The 20207-nt window shown below is 52.5% G+C and overlaps 9 protein-coding genes across 10 annotated transcripts; 5 read left to right on the forward strand and 4 right to left on the reverse strand.

Moving 5' to 3' along the window:
- Positions 1-8: 8 nt before the first annotated feature.
- Positions 9-2498, reverse strand: PV07_03660 (uncharacterized protein; the record flags this gene model as incomplete). Its single annotated transcript, XM_016390402.1, has 5 exons — positions 9-570; positions 630-959; positions 1020-1339; positions 1416-2246; positions 2355-2498. The coding sequence occupies 5 exons, from the start codon at positions 2496-2498 to the stop codon at positions 9-11; spliced, it is 2187 nt and encodes a 728-aa protein (XP_016252304.1).
- Positions 2499-3050: 552 nt separating this feature from the next.
- Positions 3051-4431, forward strand: PV07_03661 (uncharacterized protein). Its single transcript, XM_016390403.1, has 2 exons — positions 3051-3272; positions 3328-4431. The coding sequence occupies exons 1-2, from the start codon at positions 3219-3221 to the stop codon at positions 4144-4146; spliced, it is 873 nt and encodes a 290-aa protein (XP_016252305.1). The 5' UTR covers positions 3051-3218; the 3' UTR covers positions 4147-4431.
- A 353-nt stretch (positions 4432-4784) lies between these two features.
- PV07_03662 (uncharacterized protein) lies at positions 4785-8207 on the forward strand. The gene has a single exon (XM_016390404.1). It carries the CDS (start codon positions 4871-4873, stop codon positions 8066-8068), a length of 3198 nt encoding a protein of 1065 aa, XP_016252306.1. The 5' UTR covers positions 4785-4870; the 3' UTR covers positions 8069-8207.
- PV07_03663 (uncharacterized protein) lies at positions 8080-9075 on the reverse strand. The gene has a single exon (XM_016390405.1). The coding sequence runs from the start codon at positions 9042-9044 to the stop codon at positions 8229-8231; it is 816 nt and encodes a 271-aa protein (XP_016252307.1). The 5' UTR covers positions 9045-9075; the 3' UTR covers positions 8080-8228.
- A 144-nt stretch (positions 9076-9219) lies between these two features.
- On the forward strand, positions 9220-11340 carry PV07_03664 (uncharacterized protein). The gene is made up of 2 exons (XM_016390406.1): positions 9220-10181; positions 10235-11340. Exons 1-2 carry the CDS (start codon positions 9292-9294, stop codon positions 10908-10910), a joined length of 1566 nt encoding a protein of 521 aa, XP_016252308.1. The 5' UTR covers positions 9220-9291; the 3' UTR covers positions 10911-11340.
- A 168-nt stretch (positions 11341-11508) lies between these two features.
- Positions 11509-12668, forward strand: PV07_03665 (uncharacterized protein). The gene is made up of 2 exons (XM_016390407.1): positions 11509-11988; positions 12281-12668. Exons 1-2 carry the CDS (start codon positions 11798-11800, stop codon positions 12333-12335), a joined length of 246 nt encoding a protein of 81 aa, XP_016252309.1. The 5' UTR covers positions 11509-11797; the 3' UTR covers positions 12336-12668.
- PV07_03666 (uncharacterized protein) lies at positions 12498-16715 on the reverse strand. The gene has a single exon (XM_016390408.1). The coding sequence runs from the start codon at positions 16530-16532 to the stop codon at positions 12744-12746; it is 3789 nt and encodes a 1262-aa protein (XP_016252310.1). The 5' UTR covers positions 16533-16715; the 3' UTR covers positions 12498-12743.
- Positions 16716-16979: 264 nt separating this feature from the next.
- PV07_03667 lies at positions 16980-18903 on the reverse strand. 2 transcript variants are annotated; one of them, XM_016390410.1, is made up of 3 exons: positions 18017-18903; positions 17478-17874; positions 16980-17358 (listed from the first exon to the last, which is right to left on the reverse strand). In XM_016390410.1, the coding sequence occupies exons 1-2, from the start codon at positions 18566-18568 to the stop codon at positions 17818-17820; spliced, it is 609 nt and encodes a 202-aa protein (XP_016252312.1). In that variant the 5' UTR covers positions 18569-18903; the 3' UTR covers positions 16980-17358; positions 17478-17817. The 2 variants fall into 2 exon arrangements, with proteins under 2 accessions (XP_016252312.1, XP_016252311.1); XM_016390409.1 differs by having other exon boundaries at positions 16980-17874.
- A 345-nt stretch (positions 18904-19248) lies between these two features.
- PV07_03668 (uncharacterized protein) lies at positions 19249-20164 on the forward strand. The gene has a single exon (XM_016390411.1). The coding sequence runs from the start codon at positions 19574-19576 to the stop codon at positions 19985-19987; it is 414 nt and encodes a 137-aa protein (XP_016252313.1). The 5' UTR covers positions 19249-19573; the 3' UTR covers positions 19988-20164.
- Positions 20165-20207: the final 43 nt, after the last annotated feature.

Here is a 20207-nt window from a genome sequence, read left to right on the forward strand (position 1 = left end):
GACCTGCGTTAGACAATGCCATCTGTAAACTCATTAAACAAACTCAGGTCCTCAAACTCGGCAGCGAGGCTGTCGGCTTGTGCTGCGTTCCAATCTGTGATCGCACGATCCATATCCAAGACAAAGCCCGCTCCACTGCCCTGGGGTCTTTTCACTCTTTGATTGGTACGAAACTCTTCCTTCATGTAATGGGCCTCTGAGCTGCTTATGGCTCCAGATTGAACTGCGATAGTTAGGAGTCCAGGTACAATCCATTGAACCATGCCGAAGCAGCGGGCGAGGATATTGTAGTGGTAGAGGCAGAGCAGGAAATAGGGGCGCCACTCAGGGTCTCCCCTTTCCTTGACAACCGCGTTGGCGACGTACATCAAGGCAATATGCCACCAGATATCGTAGGAAGATTCCGGGTAGTTACCGTAGACGAGGATAATCTGTTTTAGTTGCCTGATAGACGCGGCGAAGATGGCCTGCGGCAAAGCTGCACTCCGGGAGAAATAGCTGAAGCCGTGCTGATCCTTGTCCGCGATGTGGGGACGAAAAATATCCAGAATCAATCCGTGGAACCAGACTCTTGGTGCCAGTCAGTACGGCTTGAGCCGAACAAGATCTGTCTGGGTGATTGCACCTACTGGAACACAAACACGTGGCTTTCAGCACCGCTAAGGTATGACATTTTCTTGGGAAGCAGGTCGGTTAAACCCACAATCTTGCGATATTCCGACAACGTAAACTCAAGAGTGGCATTGGGTTCACCCTGGGCAGGACGATATTTCAACAATATAGTCGACGCTGTCTTCCAAAATTTGCAGAACGATTGAAATGTATCCCCAGGGCCTGAAAACTTAATCTTGGACGCCCCTGCATCGTCGGCTGGAGAGATTTGTCCCTCGGAGGCCCCAGGAATGGGGACCGTAGGCGGGTATTTTGTAACAACGGACGTAGCGTAGAGGGTTTGTACCCTGAAGGATTTTAGGGCCAACAACGACCAGAGGGCGTGACGCATTAGTTTATTGACTCACATTGACATGTTGAAACAACCCCACGCGGTATGCGCGGTCGCTGACCGGTCTTCCGTGGGCTCGGATAGCCAGTCGTGGGTTGTCAGTGTATCTGACACCCCGTACAGCCTCATTCTCTTGGCCATTTCGATCCCGGCAATCACACTGGGTAGTCCATCTTTACCCGAGCCATGGCATATATGACCTATCCATAGGAGGGTCAAGGCAGCTAGGTTGGACAGGGAATCGGACAGGTTTCCAGCTGTCAATAGGTGCTCGGCTTCGCTTTGGAATTCGTAGCTCCTGCTCAGAGCTGACGGATCTTTGGAGCTGTATCCTTGCTGAAGTATTGGTCAGTAATAGCTGTGTGGCGTGACTGATGCCGACGCTGGCGGCGTGGGGTTCGGCTATACTTACAGAGGTATAGGAGAGCAACGCATTCACTAAAAGGGAAGAACAGAACCTCAAGCTGCAACTCACAAGGGAATCAACGAACAAATCCGCATCGAACAGGCCTAAGAAGGGATGATCCGTTTCTAGGTATAAGGAGATCGCCCCGGCCGCAAACTCATTAGATATAGAAACATTCGTCCAAAATTCAATGTTCAAGCCACCCAGTCGGGGGTCCAAGGGATACCTAGGCGGCGGCTGGGGACCAAGTTGGATTTGAATCTTATTAGGACGATGAGTGTCTTGTTGCTCGATAGTAGCTGCTTCGGGAGTAATCGCTCCCACAGCTGGTGAAGCATCACTAAACAGAGGATCCGGGACATTTTTAGGACTATCAGAGCTGCTCTGCTCCCTTTTCAGGGGCGGCGGAATCTGACCCTGGGGAAATGTTGGCATCATACTCGTAACAGGAAATTTATCCGTCCCCATGCCCAGCATCGGATATGCAACCGGGTGTTGAACCATCTCTGCGAACTCCAGATGGGATTGGATCTCAGGGAGATATGCATGGGCCGTCTTCTGTTCAGAAAGACGATTCCTGGGGCTGCCACCGCGCAACAGCCCAACCACCGAGTCAGGATCTGCGTATCTAAGCTTCAACAACGTCAGCTGGGCCAGATCCATTGGCGAGTTTTTCAGGAGATCTAGTAGCTCTTCTAGATGCTCGGATCGCTGTCTCAGGGCATCATTTTCTCTTTTAAGGATGCCGATATGCGATTCCGACTTGTCAATACTCGAGTAGACACAGGTGACACCATGTTTGAGGCACGACGAGCATTGAGGGCGGTCACCATCGCACTAAATAATCTATTATCAACATGCGCTCGATTCAAACGGCGCAAACCAGGAGATCACGGATGGTGATGGGGGTGGCTGACAAGATGCAGCTGGGGAGGTGCGACTTACAGCCCACTTCCGCAGGCGACAGTGCTGGCAGGCCACCTTGGTGTTCGGACGTTTCCTCTTCAACCCCCGAGGAACTGCGGGCTCAGGAGCGGTGGCCGACGAGGCTGCAGCCAGATCCCGGTAATCCGGGGCAATTCTGGCCATGATTGTCGTATCCTCTGCCCTTTGCAGATGAGGGTATAGCCTTGTTGCAGTGGTCGTGGGGTGGTCTGACGCAAAGAAAAGGTCAGGTGCTAGTCCACTGACGGACGAGAGGAATAATAATCCGCCAAAGCTTCCTGGTACAAACGGAGAGGGGAAGCATCGACTTTTCGTCTGTCGCTGGTCGTCAGAAGCATCAGCCGCGACGTGGAAAGTCATCCGCCAACCAGAACCGCTGGAAACAAACCCGGCGTTGTTGATTGGTGGCCCAAACAGGAACAAGACAGTTCCGGTACTTTCCGCACACCACAGAGACCGGATGGAAGTGTCTCCAGCGCCGCTGATTGGCTAGAAGGAAACTGCCAGGGTGACACGAGAACAATCCTCAATGCGCTCTGCAGGACGACGTGTTCTAGCCCTCGTCCAGAGACCCTAACGTGTGTTTGCTTGGGGATTCGTACACGGTACCTGGACCTAAGGCAGAGTCCAAAGAAAACCTTCTCAGGACCACATGGCTCCTTGCATATTGGCGGTTTTGCAAACTTTGTACTAGATGTCAGACCCGGCTGCTTGGAGGCGGATCTCGCCGTGTCGACGAGCCACATGGTCCAGCATGGAGAGATATATCAATGCCCCTTTCTCTCAGTGTCCCGTGAGTCTGGGCATTGCATCGCACATTCATGAAGAACAACCAGAAATCATTTTGCTGCGTGAAGAAAAAACATGGCCTTTGCATCTGTTCCAGGCCTTGGACAGGCTGCCCTCGATGACCAAGCAGTACGTGGTCTGAGATGTCGGTTTCTCCTAACCCCAACTAACGAAACGGTCGCAGCCGACGAACGACCCTTTCCTCGAATTTGCCTATTCAGAGAATGGAAATGCGCTCTCAGCAGACCAGGATCCCATGCTTCCAACTCCCGTGAATTACACATTTCTAGCGGATAGCGCTCTCCTGCGGCCAGGCCAAGATTCTTTTCCAGATCTTGCCTTGGACATGAACGCCGTTGATGGTGGTCTAACCTCTACATATTCCCCGTATCTGGGGCAGACTGGGTTCAGCGCTGGCGTTGCTACGCCCGAACCATATCTCTCTTTCACTCAACAGCCTTCTTCGAGCGACCCGGATCCCGCAAGCCTCAGAGTACTGAATTCACCTCCACGTCCGTCCAACTCCAAGCGCGCCAATTACAGTGGGAAACTATCAGAGAACTCCCTTATGAACTCTCGGGAAACTTCCGCCGTTAGCAGTTCGACCAACACAGCCAAAAGAGGTCGTAAGCCAAAATCGAAAGAGCCATCGAGCGATCCCGAAGCGCTCATGCTGAAAGCGAAGGCAACCCATTCAGAAATCGAGCGTCGATACCGCGATAATTTGAAGGATAAGATACTTCAGCTTCATGACACTCTCCTCGCAATAGGGGCGAACCCACGGATGACACGGCGCCGAGCCACAGGCAGCTCGCCTCCATCAACGCTGGGCGACAGGGTCCGTAAAGCTGAGGTTTTCACCAATGCGATCAACTATATACACCAGTCGGAGGTGGAGATACGGCATATGGCCAATGAAATCCAACAGCTGAGGACCCAACTCTATCAACTAGAGCAGCTAGCCGGGTCTCAACAACACCTTTTCCGGAATCTAGCGATGTAGGGCCGACTCTGAAGAACCGAGTTTGCAAGACCCTGTTGATGTCTAAAGAGGGCAAAAGTCTTGAGCAATTCAGCGAGGCGTTGGAGTCATCATCTCGTTGAGCAGAGATGGCGTAAGGCGGGGCTCGCTTCTGAGCTCTTGGGATGGATCGACTGGCACTGTGAGGCCACTCTGGGGTTGTGAGATTGTCTCGAAGACGGCGCGGCTGGGGGAATTTCATGCTTATCACACTGTTTTCAAGTTCTCTATCGGCAAAATAGGCGCATGTGGCTTACCTTTAACTTGAGTCGTGTCGTAGAACACCGCAAAAGCGCGTTTCCGGTAACTGGAGTTTGAACGATCAGCGACGAACAACAGTTTCATGATACCAGGAACCAACTCTGCATCGATCCGCAACGCTCGAGGTCAACGATAGCGCCATTGTTTGGGCCTGGAATTTGGGGTGTTTATGAACGTGTCGATTGTCTGGAGATGTCCTCGAGTCCAAACTCCAAAGAGATCTGTTCTTCAATACCGTCAAGCCAAGGCACAGGGCGGCATCACCATCCTCCCATCTGGGACTAGTCGATAATATGCTTGGCATCAATCAGATCAGCCCGAAATCTCGAGCAATTCATCTCGACGACAGCTTCAAGCCTCGACAAGTCCTGGAGTCAATTGCGGTGGCAGCGCGGAAGAAGATGACTGTCAACAGACATGTGGCTGGGCATTGATTCGTTGAATTATGTATTGGCCATGCAGCGTGCCGCAAATTTTCGCATACCATGGATCCAGCGCCCTAGCCGCACACCAAGCCGAAGAGGCAGAAGCCGGCCATGAAGAAGGCTCGAGGGAAGACGTAGAGAAGAATGATTCGACGGATGACGACTCCAATGCCATAGTCGACCTTCAAGCTGCGCGGCATGACCACCTCTTTGCGACGATCAGCCCCTTTCGCTTAGATCTTTGGTCAACGCGACCTTTGGTTGTCCTCGCCTCGCTCTCTCGTTCGTCGAAGTCGCTGGAAACTTACGGCAAGAATCTTGGCGTCGCATTCAAACCAGATGGAAGCACCTTGGTCATTCGCACAGCGGGGGCCTATTTGATGCTATACTCTGTAGAGAGCGACCAGACTGCCCGGGTCCTGCAACAGCAGTATGGGTATAGCCAAGCAAAACGTCAAAATGTCATGCGAAGTTTTGGGACAGACGAGACTGCTGGGGTGCCAGAGGTCCTCCTGCGCTTCCGAAGAGCCATCAAGATCGATGCGGGAATCAATTCAATCAACGCCCTCGACTCGGAAATAATCGTGGCAACGACCAAACCGGCTGCCGTGCAGTGCATTAGATGGGACCTTCAGAAGGATGGCTCCAATGCGGTTGCCCAGCTGCTGAACAGGATGGACTGGATCACCCAAAAGTCGAGCATATCAACCATGATCCATGACAGAGCCATGAACCTTTCAGTCTGGCTGTCACAGGACGGCCATGCGTATGCCGTGCAGCGGATGAAACCGCAGTTGACACGGGCGCCGTCTTCAGACGAGTCTGTTCCCTCCTCAAAGGGATCCACAAACCCATCCACCAGACTGTTTGACGGCTACTGTTTTCACAAGCCTGAATCACCCTCAGGCGCGACATTTGCGAGTATCAATGCCCGATTCTCACTCATCGCCGTTGCTACCTCGAGTGGAGAAATCATCTGCTATTCTGCAAAAGACTACGCCGGGAATATCCCGTTGTCTCACACTTTCCGGGCTTCCACCTCGCCATCGTCCAGAGGCGCTATCACATGTCTTATATGGTCTCCCGATGGCTACTGTCTCTTTGTCGGCTACAAACACGGTTGGTGTACGTGGTCAGTGTTTGGAAAGGAGGGCGCTTCGACCTTCCACCAGAACCTAACACACGCCGAATCCAATGCCGAGAAATGGCTCCTCGCTGTCCAGCGAGCTACTTGGATCGGTGCAGGCGGCGAAATTCTCCTCACGACGCCGTATGATAGCCGAATCTGGAAGTTAGAAATGTCGCGGAGCGCGGCTATGGGCTGTTTTTCTTGCGCAAATCTCGTTCGTGCTCTTCTCCAAACTCCTACGGAGCTGACAGTCTATCGTGGCCATGAACTCCCCGACTTGACTTCTATATCGAATGAGGCATCCCTTTGGCATCACGCCGAATATCCACATGTCTATCTACACAATCAGTGGCCTATCAAGTCGTGCGTTGTGTCACAAGACGGAAGATATGTCGCAATTGCTGGCCGTCGAGGCTTGGCCCACTACAGTCTTCAGAGTGGAAGGTGGAAAACTTTCTCCGACTTGTCGGTAGAGAGTTCGTTTGCAGTCCGTGGAGGAATGTGCTGGTTCAACCATGTCCTTGCCGTGGCAACTGAGAATACTAGTGGGTACGACTTGCGACTGTACTCGCGGGAACTCGAACTGGGCCGTTTCCCATTGCATAACGAAGCATTCTCCATGCCCATCGTGTTTGTGGGCCCTTCGGGAGAAGATTCGTTATTGGTCTATACCTACGAGAACATCCTCTACCATTATATCCTCAACATAACTGATCGAGGCGCACAGCTTGTGCAGGTGGGCCAAATCGCTTTTCACGGCATCGTCCGTGCACCAAGTCGAGTTCGGTCCGTCAGCTGGGTCGTGCCAGATTCCCAGCTCCGAAACGGAGATCCCTCCAGAGACGTGGAATTCGCGTCCGTCCTTTTCCTCGTCGACGACAAGTTGGTATTGTTGCAAGCGTCTCGGAACGAAAAGGACGAGCTCAAATACGACATGCGCGTCGTTGCTCAGCATGTCGAGTACTACATCCTCATGCGGGATCAGATATACTTCAACTTCAGCACTGGTCTGGATGAATCAGCGCCACCCACACCGTCACCTGGATCGGCATTCACCCTACGAAGCCAGCAGAACTACTCGTTGCGAGACTCTCTCTGGATATTCAACGGTGATGAGCTTCGTCTCTGGCCCGATGTGCGTGACCTGTTCCACCACGCTGCAGGGGATCTCAACACATCCCCAGTACTGTCCATGTCCATCGACTTCTACCCTTTATCCATCCTGCTCACCAAAGGGGTGGTGCTGGGTATTGAATCCGAGCTTCTCCAAAGGCGAGACGTCAATTTCGCCCAATTCCGCTCCAGCATTCGCACCCAACTTTTCCTTCCCTATATTCTTCGCCACCAACTCTGTGAAGCAAACGACACCCCCGCCGCATTCGGCCTGGCCAACCAGTACCAGAACCTCTCATACTTTCCTCATGCGCTGGAAATTCTGCTACACAATGTCCTCGACGATGAAGTTGATCGGAAACCTACATTGAGGGACAAAGAAGAAGATGAGGCGCAGGGGCCATTGCCGGCTGTCCTTTCGTTTCTCCAACTCGTGCTCCCACCAACCACATATTTATCGACCGTGGTGCAATGCATCCGCAAAACAGAGCTCTCGTCCTGGCGAACGCTCTTCGCACACCTCCCCCCCCCTCTGACCCTGTTCGAACAAGCCCTCGAACTCGAGGACCTCAAAACCGCCGGCGGCTACCTCATCGTTCTCCAGGGGCTAGAAGAGGGCAACGACGAATCCGAGTCCTACGACGCCCGCAAGTTCGAGGGCTATGTCATCCGCCTCATGAAACTGGCACGTCAAAAGGGGGATTTCGAGCTGTGCGCCGAACTTGCCAGGTTCATGATGGGCATTGATCCCAGAGGGGATGCGTTGAGGAGGGTCATCATCGGCGTGGGGTTCAGGAACAAGCCGACCCTTTTGGAGCCCACTCGCACAGTGTCTGGCGCAGGGACGTTGCAAATACCGCGCTCGAGGAGTAAAGGTACGGAGGAAAGCTCGGAGGGAAGCTCGAGTCCGTCACCAGTGAGATTGAGCCCTGTTAGTGGTGGTGACTATTTCTCGAATTCACCAGGAGGATATTGAGAAGGAACCGGAATAGATAGATAGGTGGATTCACAAATGGTCCTTTCCCCCTAGAGTCTGCGGGCTGTTCTGCATGCGAGTCTATATCCGAGAGCAGAAAGCATGAAATTTTGCTTCCATCCGCTCACTGTAATCGTACAACATACAAACCCCCTCCTGCTCAACCTAGCCTTCTAACTTGCGGACTCCGGGTTCCTCCAAACTTCAATCTCGTCCCGTCCGTCACCTTCGCGATTAAGGGCTTGATCATCCTCCCCTCCGTCCCTAGCAGTGCTTTCTGGAAGGCCTCTCTTCCAGGCCCATATCCTCGAAATATCACCTCAATTCCCGCGCCTGGGGAACCACTGTACGCGGGTTTCTTTATGTTTGATAGCGTGCACCATGGGTTGTTGTTGTGTTTGTTGCTTTTGCTGCCTCCCAGCTTCCACTGTTTCTCTGCCATTTTCCGAAAGGTGTATGCTGCCAGTTGGAAACTTGCATCGTAGGATGCTTTTTGGGCATTGCGAAGTCCCAGGTTGCCGCACGAGAAGGATAAGATCGGATTACGATTCGGTTCGGTGAACGTGATGTGGGTGTTGTGCCGGTGGGCGTAGACGTTAATGTGGTATGGCTCGTCCGTATACGAGCTCCTGACAGAAGGTCGCGTTGCGGCTTCTGCTTGTGCAGATTGTGCGACGTTCCGGAGATCTCTTTGGAAGATGGAGCGCATCGAATTGTTCGTGGTTGGCGACGCTGCGTTGCTGTTCGAACTTCCGCGTAGAAGCTCGTGGAACTGGCTCAGAGCATCAGTCTCCTTTGCAGGGACTTCTTCATTGACTTTGATCCCTAGACGTTCGGACAGTCTGGTGGGCTGGCGCTCTGGTTCTCTGGAAGAGCTTGGACTTGAATCTGAGATGGCGCGTCGTGACTGCGTGAGGTAGGAGTTCCTACACGATCTGCACATGGACGACAGCAAAGGGGCCCTTGGATGCGCCATGTTGCCTTGTCTATGATGTGGTCGTCGCCAGTTTAAAGGAGCAGTGCACTGAACACTGTGCAGTCCGTGGTGCAAGAAAGATGCAATTGGATCTACAACGGAACAGGAAGCTTAGCCGGAGCCGAAATTCGATTTCCTCCGCCGTCTTCAAGTTGCATCAACTGACTATGAACGAGCTTGCTGAACTCTTTTCTTTCAGTGCTCTGCTCGTTTCTTTATTCCTGCTTGCAGATAACCGCTCCGTAGCATGACTGTACTGCGTCGCGCACCTGTTCTTGGTGTCCGTCATTATGTGACAGCCACCAGTCAACTTGCCACGCTCCGAACGTCGGCGCAGTATGGGAGGACAGCAGTCTACAGAAGATTACTCCAGTCAGGACAACACTCAAAATCTCTCAATCCCTCATTACACCTGACCCCGTTCTCCCCCAGACTCATCCTTTCGAACCAGACCCTCCTTCGATCTCTCCATACATCCGGAACTCGGTCCCAACAAACCCAGTCTAAAGAAGACCCAAAACAGGAAGTCCGAGATCCGCCACGGGACGACAAACCAGAAAAAGAAGCAAGTGAGGAAAAAGAGGGAAAGGATCAGAAGGAGGAAAAATCAGAGAAGGGAGAAAAGGAAGGGAAAGAGTCCCCTCCACCTCCACCACCTCACGGCGACAAAACTCCCTGGCAAGTTTTTGTCGACACCCTCCGAACAGAATTCAAGGCGTCCAAAGAGTGGAATGAATCCACAAAACAACTCTCGGGCTCCGTCCAGCAGTTTACCGAATCCGATGCTGTAAGAAGGGCGCGAGAGGCCTCCGAGGCCGCATCCAAGGGCACATCGCAAGCGTTGAAGAGCACAGCCAGCGCCATCGGCCAGGGTGCGGCATGGGCTTGGGAAACGCCTGTCGTACAGGGTGTGCGAAAAGGAGTCAACGCCACCGGTCGTGGGATTGAAAAAGCCACTCGGCCAATTCGGGAAACAAAGGCGTTCAAGGACGTCTCGGAAGCAGTTGATGATGGGAGCAGCTCCAGATATGGTGGCTGGATCGAGAAGGAGGAGCGAAGAAAAAGGGAAGAAGCCCGAAGATTGAAAGAAGCACAATCGCCCAACAAAAAGGACGAACCCATGGTTGAAGATCCAAAGTAAGTGCGCCCCGAAAGCACTCTACAACGTGTGCCTCTAACAATTATTGCAGCGCCGGAACCAATATTACCGTCCACAAAGACTCAGCATGGCGAGAGCAATGGAACAGTTTCAAAGAGAACTCCAAGCTAATGCAGAGTCTATTCAACATGAAAACGACATATGAAGAATCCGAGAACCCCCTGATCTCAACAGCGCGCTCCATCTCCGACCGAGTGGCCGGGTTTTTTGCAGAGAATGAGACGGCCATGGTCATCAAGAAATTCCGCGAAATGGACCCCTCTTTCCAGTTGGAGCCCTTCCTGCGGGATATGCGAGAATACATTTTGCCAGAGGTGCTCGACGCTTACGTTAAGGGCGACGTCGAAACTTTGAAATTGTGGCTCTCAGCGGCACAGTTCCAAGTCTATTCAGCTCTGATGGAACAGTACACCAAGGCGGGTTTGAAATCGGACGGACGGATTCTAGACATCAGACATGTCGACATCCTGAATGCTCGATTACTGGAGCCTGGCGATATCCCCGTCTTCATCATCACGTGTCGGACGCAAGAAGTCCACGTTTATCGCAACGCAAAGACGAATGAATTGGCGGCAGGGATGGAAGACAAGGTGCAGCTGGTAACATACGCCATTGGGGTGACGAGAATACCAGAAGAAGTCAACAATCCCGAGACGAGAGGGTGGAGGATGATTGAATTGCAGAAGGCGGCCAGAGATTACATCTGATCTCTCTGGCGCAAAAGGTTGCAGCCGAGAGTGTCGATACTTCCGCATTTAGCGAGCATTCTTTGGCAACACTGGTGGATTCTACGCTCTCATATGTGTCGGTTGTCAGGATCAACTCAGCTCGGTCCTGATGTGTGTGCTTTTAGATCAACATTCTTGTTCCAACTGATGGCTGTTGGAGAGGGGGTTCCAAAGCAATGTACTTTTATCCCTTTGACGAGCATGGGTCCTGTCATTGATGACCCCCACGAAGGAGGCCGGAAAGGGGGCAAAACTGGATAGCCATGGATAAGGCTGCTAACTTGACCAGCCACGTTTGCCTCTTTGGGGGGGTGGATGGAAGGGGCTTCCAAAAAATACAAAATAATTCTTCGCTCGGGAAAAGTATATGTACTTGTATGCAGATGCAGGGCCAATTGACCACAGGCGATCACCTGTTCATCGGTCAATGACGCAGATACATGCAGATGCAGCTCGCATGGACCAGTAATGCGTTACACCAGAGGGCTGCTTAGTCTCGGTTGAACGACGTCATGTCCTTTGCCCTCCCCAACTGCGTGCGAAACTTTGTCTATCGTCAGGCATGTGAGGTGCAACACCAGGCATCAATCAAACGGTACAAGTCCCCTACAAAAGACCTCTCACTCCCCCTGTACTTCCTTACTTTGCTTCTGTTTTCTTCTCTCTTCTCCCTGAGACTCGTCCTACCGAGATAGTACCCAAATCAATCCTATCCTCCCCTCTCTTCCTAGAACCACCATTGAGGAAAGACAGACTTCAACCCCTCAAGCAAGCCCTGACCCCCGTCCACGTATCCATCTTCCCCCCCCCTCCTTACTGCTCCCCTTCTCCCAATACCACAAGAACCTAGAAAAGAAACCCAAAAGATGCCTCTCGTCGTCCCCGGCATCAACAACACCGGCGGCAACACCACCACCGGCGAGTGGATGGACAAGCTCATGGGCAAGCGGTTGGGCGAGACGAGCACCGAGACGCAGTTTGCCAAGAAGGACCTGCCGCAGAACCACCGCGTCGTCGAGGAGGGCGGGATGATGACCATGGACCATAACCCAGACCGGTACGCTGCCTTTTTCCATTACCCTGCTATCTGTTGTGTCTGTGTGTGCGGTTCCATTTGCCGTTCTCCAATGTGAGGACGGCATGGGAGGAGGTATCGGAGAATGGGAGTGGGATCAAAACTCACATGTGAAGGCGGCTGGGTGCTATAAAGCAGGTAGGGAATGAAGAGGAGGAGGAGGAAAGCGAGGGCGGACAAGCATGTTGACAAAACTGTACTTGTCGTGGCTACAGATGAGACCGGTATGAAGCTGTCTGGGCTAACTTCTGCACGTCTTGCCGCGTGCACACAGGCTGAATATCCACGTCGACAAGGACGGCACAGTCAAGAAGGTGACGCACGGCTAGATCGGCTACAAGGGAAAATGGATCAGACGGGGAACGGTATAGACTCGCCCAAGCCCGTCTAACACGGCACGGCATGGCATGGCATGGCAAGACTATGTATGATATGCAGATTACGGATTCAAGAACACACAAAGCATGAAAGACAAACAAATATGAATTCCTTGACGACGAATAGATAGTGTACTGGCTGCTCTATACCATAGTCCCATTCCGGCTGGGTATCATTTGATGGATCGACCTCATCCGCTGTTGCAGGTTTTATACATGCCGCATTCATCCGTCGAGTCCTTCGTCTGCCACTAAACATTAGGCTCAAAAGAAATAAGACACACTCCCTTCTCGCGTCGTCCTCTTTGACCAATTAATTGTGCAAACCCAGGGTCCCGAGATGGACGTCAGCTCGTCACGTCAGCTCCCCTTCAAGGCCCTGAGTATTCTCTGCATGCCTCTCAGCCGTTCCTGTTCCCGGACCACAATCCCTCGAGCAAGCCGCTTCATCTCTGCTCGGCCCCATTCTTGCCTCCATGTCGTCCAGCCCGCCAGCTCCCCGACGACCACCTCCTGAGAATACCGCAACTCTCGGCCTAACTTGTCGATTTCCAATCCTCTTTCCAAGATCTTCTTCTCTGTATCTTTAACCACCTTTATACGTGATTCTTCGGTGCCCGGGAATGGTAGATTGAGATTCTTCAGGACTCCTTTTCTAGGGATTGAATTGTTCACCAAGTTTGACTTGTCCTTGTCCATCGCCCTTTGAGCTGCCGTGATCCGGTCGATCAACGCGCTCGGCTTCAGCAGTGCTGATTGCACAGCCGCGACCGTCGAATGAAAGGAGCTCAAACTACAAACATAGTTCTGCAGAGGAGAACTCGCCGGCTCGGAATGCATCAAGGCGGCAAATTTCAAAAACGAGTCAACGTGCATCTTCGAAAGAGTCGTCGCAGGGGATCCCATTGTCGCAAAGGCCACCGAACACAAGCTCAACGCCTCCGCAAAGTCCGCATGCGCTTGAACATAAGCGTGACCCTTCCGTATGGACGATCTAGTACAGATATTAATTTTCCGCACAATGTCTCTCGAATGAGAAACCAGACCGTCCACGGCAATCATGTCTGCCCGGGATATGAGTGGATCATATTCATCGTTGATCTTTTCCCGTATCAGTTCGGCTTTCAGACGTGCTCGATCGGCCATCTGTTCTTGTAGCATGTCTGGGACGAGGAAGAATTCCCAGAGCATCTCGTGCGTGGAGAAAGTAGGATGTTTCAACAAGATCTTAAGAAACCGGTCAAGACTAGTCTGGATATCATATAGTGCTGCGCGCGACGGTCGTGAGTGTAGCTGAAAAGGATTCCGGAAGTTCGAGGCCAGCATAGTCGGCATGTATGACGCTGGGAAATCCATCAATAGCCATTTCGCCAGGTTCTCAAAGTCTTGCAACGAGCGTCGGCTTGTGGTAATGGTATATGTCGTGCTTGAGACCGCGGGATTCGGGGCGCCAGACTTGAGGATGAATCTTGTGGAGCCATCCTCGACGAAGAATGACCGGACGATCGCTGTAATTCTTCCCGTGCCATCGGCTGTATTTGCAGGCGAGAACAATGTCAAGTCGTCAATTCTGTTCCGTACTTCGTCATCCTTTGCCAGTTCCACAGCAGTCAGTCCCCGAGACTCCCGCAGATGCAGATCTATTCTTGGGTCGCTGAGGAAAATTCGAACCATGTCGACTCTCCCGTACTTGCTTGCTAACATCAGCGGGGTAAACTTCTTGTCGTTCATGGCGTTCAGATCGACTTCGCAAGTTTGCAGAATTCGTTGCATGATAGTCGCATCATTGACGATATGGAGCAAGGAGTTGCCTTTGTTGTCTATGTGGTCTTCCATGCGTAGCGGGCCGCCATCTTGTTGAGCTTCCTTTGCAGCCGTCAGAGCTTCCGAGACCATGCTGCTATAGTCAGCGTGGTCATAACTCCGGCAAATGGCAAACAAAGGCGTATGGCCGATTTTATCCTTTTGCCGCCAGGGAAGGACATTTGCGAGTCTTTTGATCAGCTGAGGAGTATTGAATAGGTAATGTGCCACACTCCGTCCCCGAGAGTCCTTGACAGACAGATACTCGCGGAACACTTGCTCATCGGCGTGCTGCTCAGCATAACCCAGAATGATATTAACGAGATCCATGTTGGCCAACTGTACTGCGGCGCTCAACAATGTTGCCCCTTCCTGAGTTACATCTGACAGCACTCCTTCTGGACTGTAATGCTCTGTAAGACTCAGCAGGTATCGAAGGCATTCTGGCCGCTGGTTTTCAACCGCCATCATGAGGACCGAATTTCCTACAGCATCTTGTGTTTGGGCCAGACTCTGAACAGACGTGTCGCCCTCAATCCCGCTCAGCGACGTTTCGATTGTGGCGGCCCTAGATGAATGTGAAAATGCCGATGAGACTGACATGCTCCTAGCTGCCATCTGCACCTTTTTCTTCTGTTTGGGTAGCAGATTCTTTCTCTCTGCTGCCTGAAAGGGAAATACGTGCGACAGACCACCCTCACTCGACGATGTTCGCGACAAGGTCGCTCTCGAACATGATTCAGAGGATTTGGTAGATGCTGTTGTCCTCCTAGACAATGGAACCTCCGCAGGTTCTTCGACAAGGCCGTCTGACATAATGGCCGACTCTTCGAATATTGATCTGACATCGTCGATCTTTCCACTTTTGACTGCTTTCCAGAGCAACTGGTTCTGCTTTGATGCCTTTCGCAGACCACCGGCATCTCTTGCGAGATATGTCAGTACGGCCTCCAGAGTACTCAGTGAATACCCAATTTCGCCACTTTCGACGTCGTCAATATAAATGAAGCGCTGCATATAGGACAATCTTGCCTGGAGATGCCTGACTGAAGCGCGAGTAACCACGAGGAGGAGCAGGGACACCAGAATATCCGCGTTTATCGTCATTGCAGCCACTGCCCTTTTTTCTTCATCCGAAATACCCTGTGGCTCCGATACCACTTTTTGGGTCTCGAGAAGAATATCGAGCATTTCTTGAGGACTCCCGGCAACGCCCATCCTTCGAAACACCGCGACACCACGGTTGACCCGGTTGATGAGATCTCTTTTGCCATTTCTTCCGTCTTCAAGAACTATCCCGACCTGAGAGACGTCTAAACATTCCATCTGTCGTATCCGCCGATCGAGTTCTTGATCTTGCGCCTTGTGAAACGCACATAATCGAGGAAACAATAGAGTAGGATGGACATACTCGGCCACGTAACGTTCTATCAATTTCTCCACGTCGGGACCGGTCAAATCGGTTGTTGCACCCAAGTAGGAAAGCTGCTGCTTGTCGACACCTTGAAACAGATCGATCGCAGCTGTGACGGCAGTCTCCAGGGCCGTCCGCATGAGATCCTCCTCATCTTCGAAATACGCAGGAGAGTTGAACGGCAACTTCACAGAACCGTTCGACCTGACAGATCCAGTTTCCGAAGCTTGAGTCGTCCCGTCCAATGTACTGGGCGTTGGACTGCGCGAAGGCGGCGGGGGGAGAGGCTTTCCCAATTCCTTACTAAACTCATTGAACAATCTTTCTAGGCCGGGCTGCATTTGTCGCTGAATCATGGGAAAGTTCTCCAACAATTGACCAAAGGTCTTGATATCTTTCTTTTTCGGGGTCGGAGGCTCTGAAGATGTGGACGAGGTGCCAGGTGTAATATGGTTGATTCGGGTCTCCCCAATGATTGCCGGTTTGATGGGCAACGCCTCGAAGAGACCAGTCAGTGGCTTCGAAATGTAGTAGACGAGCCATTGTTGCATATCATTTCCCGGCGAATAGTACAGCAAGTCGCTCAAAAGAGTCGCCTGGTTCAAATGTTTGAACCCCTTGTTACTATACACGGTATTCTCCTTGAGGATCACCGTGCGACCATTGACGGTCGAGTAGTTTTTCGCCTTGCCACGACCGTCGCGGACATTTCCATCCTTCTCCGCCGTCGTAGGGATGATTCGGAGGATGTGGCTTCCAAGGAAATCTTCGTCTTCGACATGGTCGGTGTACCTCTTGTTGGTTTCGCGGTCTTGGCCGTAAAGGAGGGATTCGGTCGTAGGGACAAGAAGAACGTAGTTCTGGGCGGGGAGCGCATGACCTAGCACACTACTCTGAAAGAGCGCGCGCAGGAAAGGGTTCAGGACGGGCATCCAGGCACGGTGGGCCTAGCGACAGCAATGCGAATCATCGAATCATCGAGCCGTTGTGCGCATCGAGGAAGAGATGGGTTGTCAGCTGCGGCTGACGGGTATTGACATACGGGAAAGCGGACTTGTCAATAGGTATCAACGACAGTGTTCTGATGATTGCCTAGGGGTCATCTGTGAGAAGCGCGCAGACAGGGAAGTGAGAAATGGTATTAAGGACAGTTGAAATGCCACATGCCTCGTTTGTCATCCCGGGCGGCCCCCCCTGGCGGCTTGGTGCTTGAGTTGGAGTCTGGGTCCGGGCCTCACAAGCCTGAGCCACGGGCCCCAATTCTTCTTCCCCAGAATCCAGACGCTCAGCCCACCTCGGGCGGAGCCTTGGCACTTCGCTCCGATGAAGCGACCTCTTGCCTTGTCCTTGCTTGCGAGTCAAACAGCCATCGAGCACACGCTACATACAGAAGAGGAACAGGTGTGGCGTAATCAGATACAACGGGCTTGCATGAGGCTGAACGGCGACACGTCAAATGAGAGTTCGTCTGACAGCTCGACCTTCATGCCATTGTTTGCACCGCCTCGAAAGGACTAGAGTGTGGCTCTCGTCGAACAAGGCATCGAATCCTGGACAATAAGGGTCTTGCCAGCAGGCACTTCTTCCCATCCCCAATCTATCCTGTGAAGGGTTTGAAACAACTACGAAAGGATTTGAGACGAGGACAAAGAGCCTCATGGCATGCGCAGGAGATTACACAGTCACTTGGCCACAATGACGAGGCTAGCAAATTGAAAAGACAAGGTTGTGTAAGTTCCCCTGGCTTGCCCTGTGATACTTCATCTATTCAGCACGACAATAAGGGAGCGCAAGAGGTAGGTGAATGAGAGAGGCAGAACTCTTTCGCCATATATGTCTGAGGATCATGGAAGTTGTGATGGTCTCAGCTGACTTACGTTCTTATATTACATGTGCTTCGCGGCACACCGTTGTCATGTTTCATGATGGGATTCGCTTCAGCTGCCAGTCCGCAACTGAACATAACAAGGGTCGTATTGCGTTCCTTCTCGCCTACTGGGCCGGTGAAATTGCGCAGTAGGATCAATAACTCTGCAGTCCACGGAAAATTGGTCTTGGTTCGTGCAGACCGTTGAGGCAACGATTCTCACTCAATGTGGCGGAAAGAAGTCTACACCAGCCAGCTCCAGCTGCGGTGGCGATTTTGTCCCGGACAACAAAACATATGCGTTTTCACCCTCGAGCTGATACTGGTGCAGGATGATGATTTCGTTCCGTTCAATCTGCACCCAATTCCGCAGTTGTCGTACGCGTCGGAATTTTTGGCCGTGAACCCTGAAGCAAATGAAACAAGTCAGAGTCGAGGAGACGGAACAGGGAAAACAAAAGATGATGGCTCCGTTTCCAAAGATCTTTTCGAACCTCAAAACGCAAGGGCAAAGATATGCGAGTAACGGGAAGAGGGCAGAAGACAAACCTCCAGCTCTGAAATGATATCGCCACCGTCCCAACTCGGTCTCTGTGCTGGCAGTTCACTGCGAAGCAAGCTTCTGTTTGGCATTCCTGTGTCCTCAAGCTCCGGCTTTTCATAGTATACACCTGACATGATTTGGTGCTGATGTTTTTCGGCTAGACCACGCCGCCGCCGCCGCCGCCTCAAGATGAGAGCAGCAACGATAACCGAGAGGATGATGAGGAACAGGACTGCGACTCCAACCCCAATTCCAGCCGCTGCGCCCGAAGAGAGCTTTCCTCCTGAGCCGGGCGAGGAGGAGTTGGTACCGGTAGTTGTACTCAGACTCGTGGTCGTTGTCGTGACAGTAACTCGGCCCGGAGTGTCACTGTTGCTCGCTGGCTTCGAAGATGTGGCAGAAGTGGTAGCAGTGGCGTCAGCCTGGGTGGGAATGGAACTGAGCACAGCTGTAGTGTTGGCGATAGCGCTGGGAAGAGTGGACGGCGCAGTGGAAGCAGGGGAGCTCGAATCGGAAAACTGCGCGGCGCTGGTGGACTCAGCGACAGCTGTGGGCATGGTGAAGCTCGACAGAGGCAAACAGTACGATCGGCCACAGTCGCAACCAGATGCTGGAGGCGGAGGGGGTAGCAACGACGAAGGAGAAGAAAAGAGGAAGAGGGGGAAGAGGAGGAGCAAGAGCGGTCAATGAGGCAGAAGGCTGAGGAAAAACTACCGCCTCGTGGCTGGGATGAAGAGGGAAGCGACCAGCAAGGTGAGCGAAGCGCTGCAGTGCCCGACAGGCATTGTCAAGCACATGCGACCAAGGCGCCTGGGCTGAAAAGTCCAAACGGCGAAACGGGCGGTGTTAGTGCACAAATATGAGAATAATGGGTTAAGGAGGTGGTTGCTCGGTGTCATGTATGCGCGTTCTGAGCATTTTGGGCCATATATCGCGCGCTACAGCAAGCCACAGTATGGTGCACCGGGCTCCGTCTCCACAAGAGTACGCGGCCGGCACGAAGAAAAGGACTATACTCGAGACAGAATGAATACCGGGAGTGAAGAGGGGCCGAAACGCGACCGTCGTTGCGACTGCCGATGCAACGACCTTTTCCAAGCAGATTATGGACAAGGCGCAGCACGGGGAAGACTTACGCCTTCTGACCTTCCTGTTTCGACTGTATAGCCCTCAAGGTAGATTATGTACCTGCCGAAGATGGATAGCCCCGACAAGGATGGCAACAATCCGAATGAAGTGGTAGTAACACATAGCTTCTCGAGTGGGAAAAGCATCACGACCCCGGCGCCTTTCCTGCAGGTCGTGAATGTTGTTGTTGCGCTCGCTGCTTTTCAGGTCAAGATCCAAGGATGGGCACAAGGCACATCGAGGACTGTTGTTGACATCATACAGCAGGGCGCTCCGCCGCTGGAGAAGCACCTTTTGACCTCCAACGTTTCGTCCGCGCAGTTTTCATCGGATCAATTCCACGGTTGTTTATTCAGCATCTCCATCTACACACCTTTCCCTCTCCCTCTCCCTCTCCCTCGCCCTCTCTATCTGATTCCACCAATACGTCCGCCATGAACGACGGCTTTGTCAAGACCTGGCCGCGAAGGCTCTTGCAGCTCGAAGGTGCTTGCATATTCGGTTCAACCATCTGGGCCTATTCACGTTCCAGACAGTCGTGGTGGACCTTTGCCGCTCTCCTCCTGACCCCAGATCTGGGTATGGCGGGATATCTTGCCAATACCTCGGCTGGCGCCTTCTTGTACAACACCTTTCATACGGAAACGCCTCCCATACTTTTGCTGTGCATGGGGTTGGCACGAGATAACAAGACCCTCACTGGACTGGCTTTGAGTTGGCTCGCGCATATTGGCATGGACCGCATGCTGGGGTATGGTCTGAAGTACGGAACAAGTTTTAGCCACACACACTTGGGCGACCTGGGCTTCTCTAGCAAGAGGGACGATAAGACAAGCGCATCTCAGTAAGATGTCCAATTCTCCGGGGTGCCAGGCGTGGTGCAGTCAATCGCCGCTTGACAATAGCGGCACGCTTGGAAGGCCGGCAATGTCGTGTACCACATTAGCTAGAAAAAGGAACTATCCTCTTGTCATGGCAAGACACTGGGCGGACAAGCCCCTAAATACGAGCAAGTCAACAACTTTCCATTGTTCGTACCGCTGTGCTGTGACGCTTCGTAATATTACT

This window comes from Cladophialophora immunda (genome assembly GCF_000835495.1).
Source record: "Cladophialophora immunda strain CBS 83496 unplaced genomic scaffold supercont1.2, whole genome shotgun sequence".
Taxonomy (NCBI): domain Eukaryota; kingdom Fungi; phylum Ascomycota; class Eurotiomycetes; order Chaetothyriales; family Herpotrichiellaceae; genus Cladophialophora; species Cladophialophora immunda.

Excerpts from the sequence above, each read along its gene's own strand:
- PV07_03661 (XM_016390403.1), top strand. The coding sequence starts at position 3,219 with ATGGCCTTTGCATCTGTTCCAGGCCTTGGACAGGCTGCCCTCGATGAC. Across the intron at positions 3,273-3,327 it reads CTGCCCTCGATGACCAAGCA|CCGACGAACGACCCTTTCCT; the intron begins GTACGTGGTCTG and ends AAACGGTCGCAG.
- PV07_03662 (XM_016390404.1), top strand. The coding sequence starts at position 4,871 with ATGTATTGGCCATGCAGCGTGCCGCAAATTTTCGCATACCATGGATCC.
- PV07_03663 (XM_016390405.1), bottom strand. The coding sequence starts at position 9,044 with ATGGCGCATCCAAGGGCCCCTTTGCTGTCGTCCATGTGCAGATCGTGT.
- PV07_03664 (XM_016390406.1), top strand. The coding sequence starts at position 9,292 with ATGACTGTACTGCGTCGCGCACCTGTTCTTGGTGTCCGTCATTATGTG. Across the intron at positions 10,182-10,234 it reads CCCATGGTTGAAGATCCAAA|CGCCGGAACCAATATTACCG; the intron begins GTAAGTGCGCCC and ends CAATTATTGCAG.
- PV07_03665 (XM_016390407.1), top strand. The coding sequence starts at position 11,798 with ATGCCTCTCGTCGTCCCCGGCATCAACAACACCGGCGGCAACACCACC. Across the intron at positions 11,989-12,280 it reads ATGGACCATAACCCAGACCG|GCTGAATATCCACGTCGACA; the intron begins GTACGCTGCCTT and ends GCGTGCACACAG.
- PV07_03666 (XM_016390408.1), bottom strand. The coding sequence starts at position 16,532 with ATGCCCGTCCTGAACCCTTTCCTGCGCGCGCTCTTTCAGAGTAGTGTG.
- PV07_03667 (XM_016390410.1), bottom strand. The coding sequence starts at position 18,568 with ATGCCCACAGCTGTCGCTGAGTCCACCAGCGCCGCGCAGTTTTCCGAT. Across the intron at positions 17,875-18,016 it reads ATATCATTTCAGAGCTGGAG|GGTTCACGGCCAAAAATTCC; the intron begins GTTTGTCTTCTG and ends CATTTGCTTCAG.
- PV07_03668 (XM_016390411.1), top strand. The coding sequence starts at position 19,574 with ATGAACGACGGCTTTGTCAAGACCTGGCCGCGAAGGCTCTTGCAGCTC.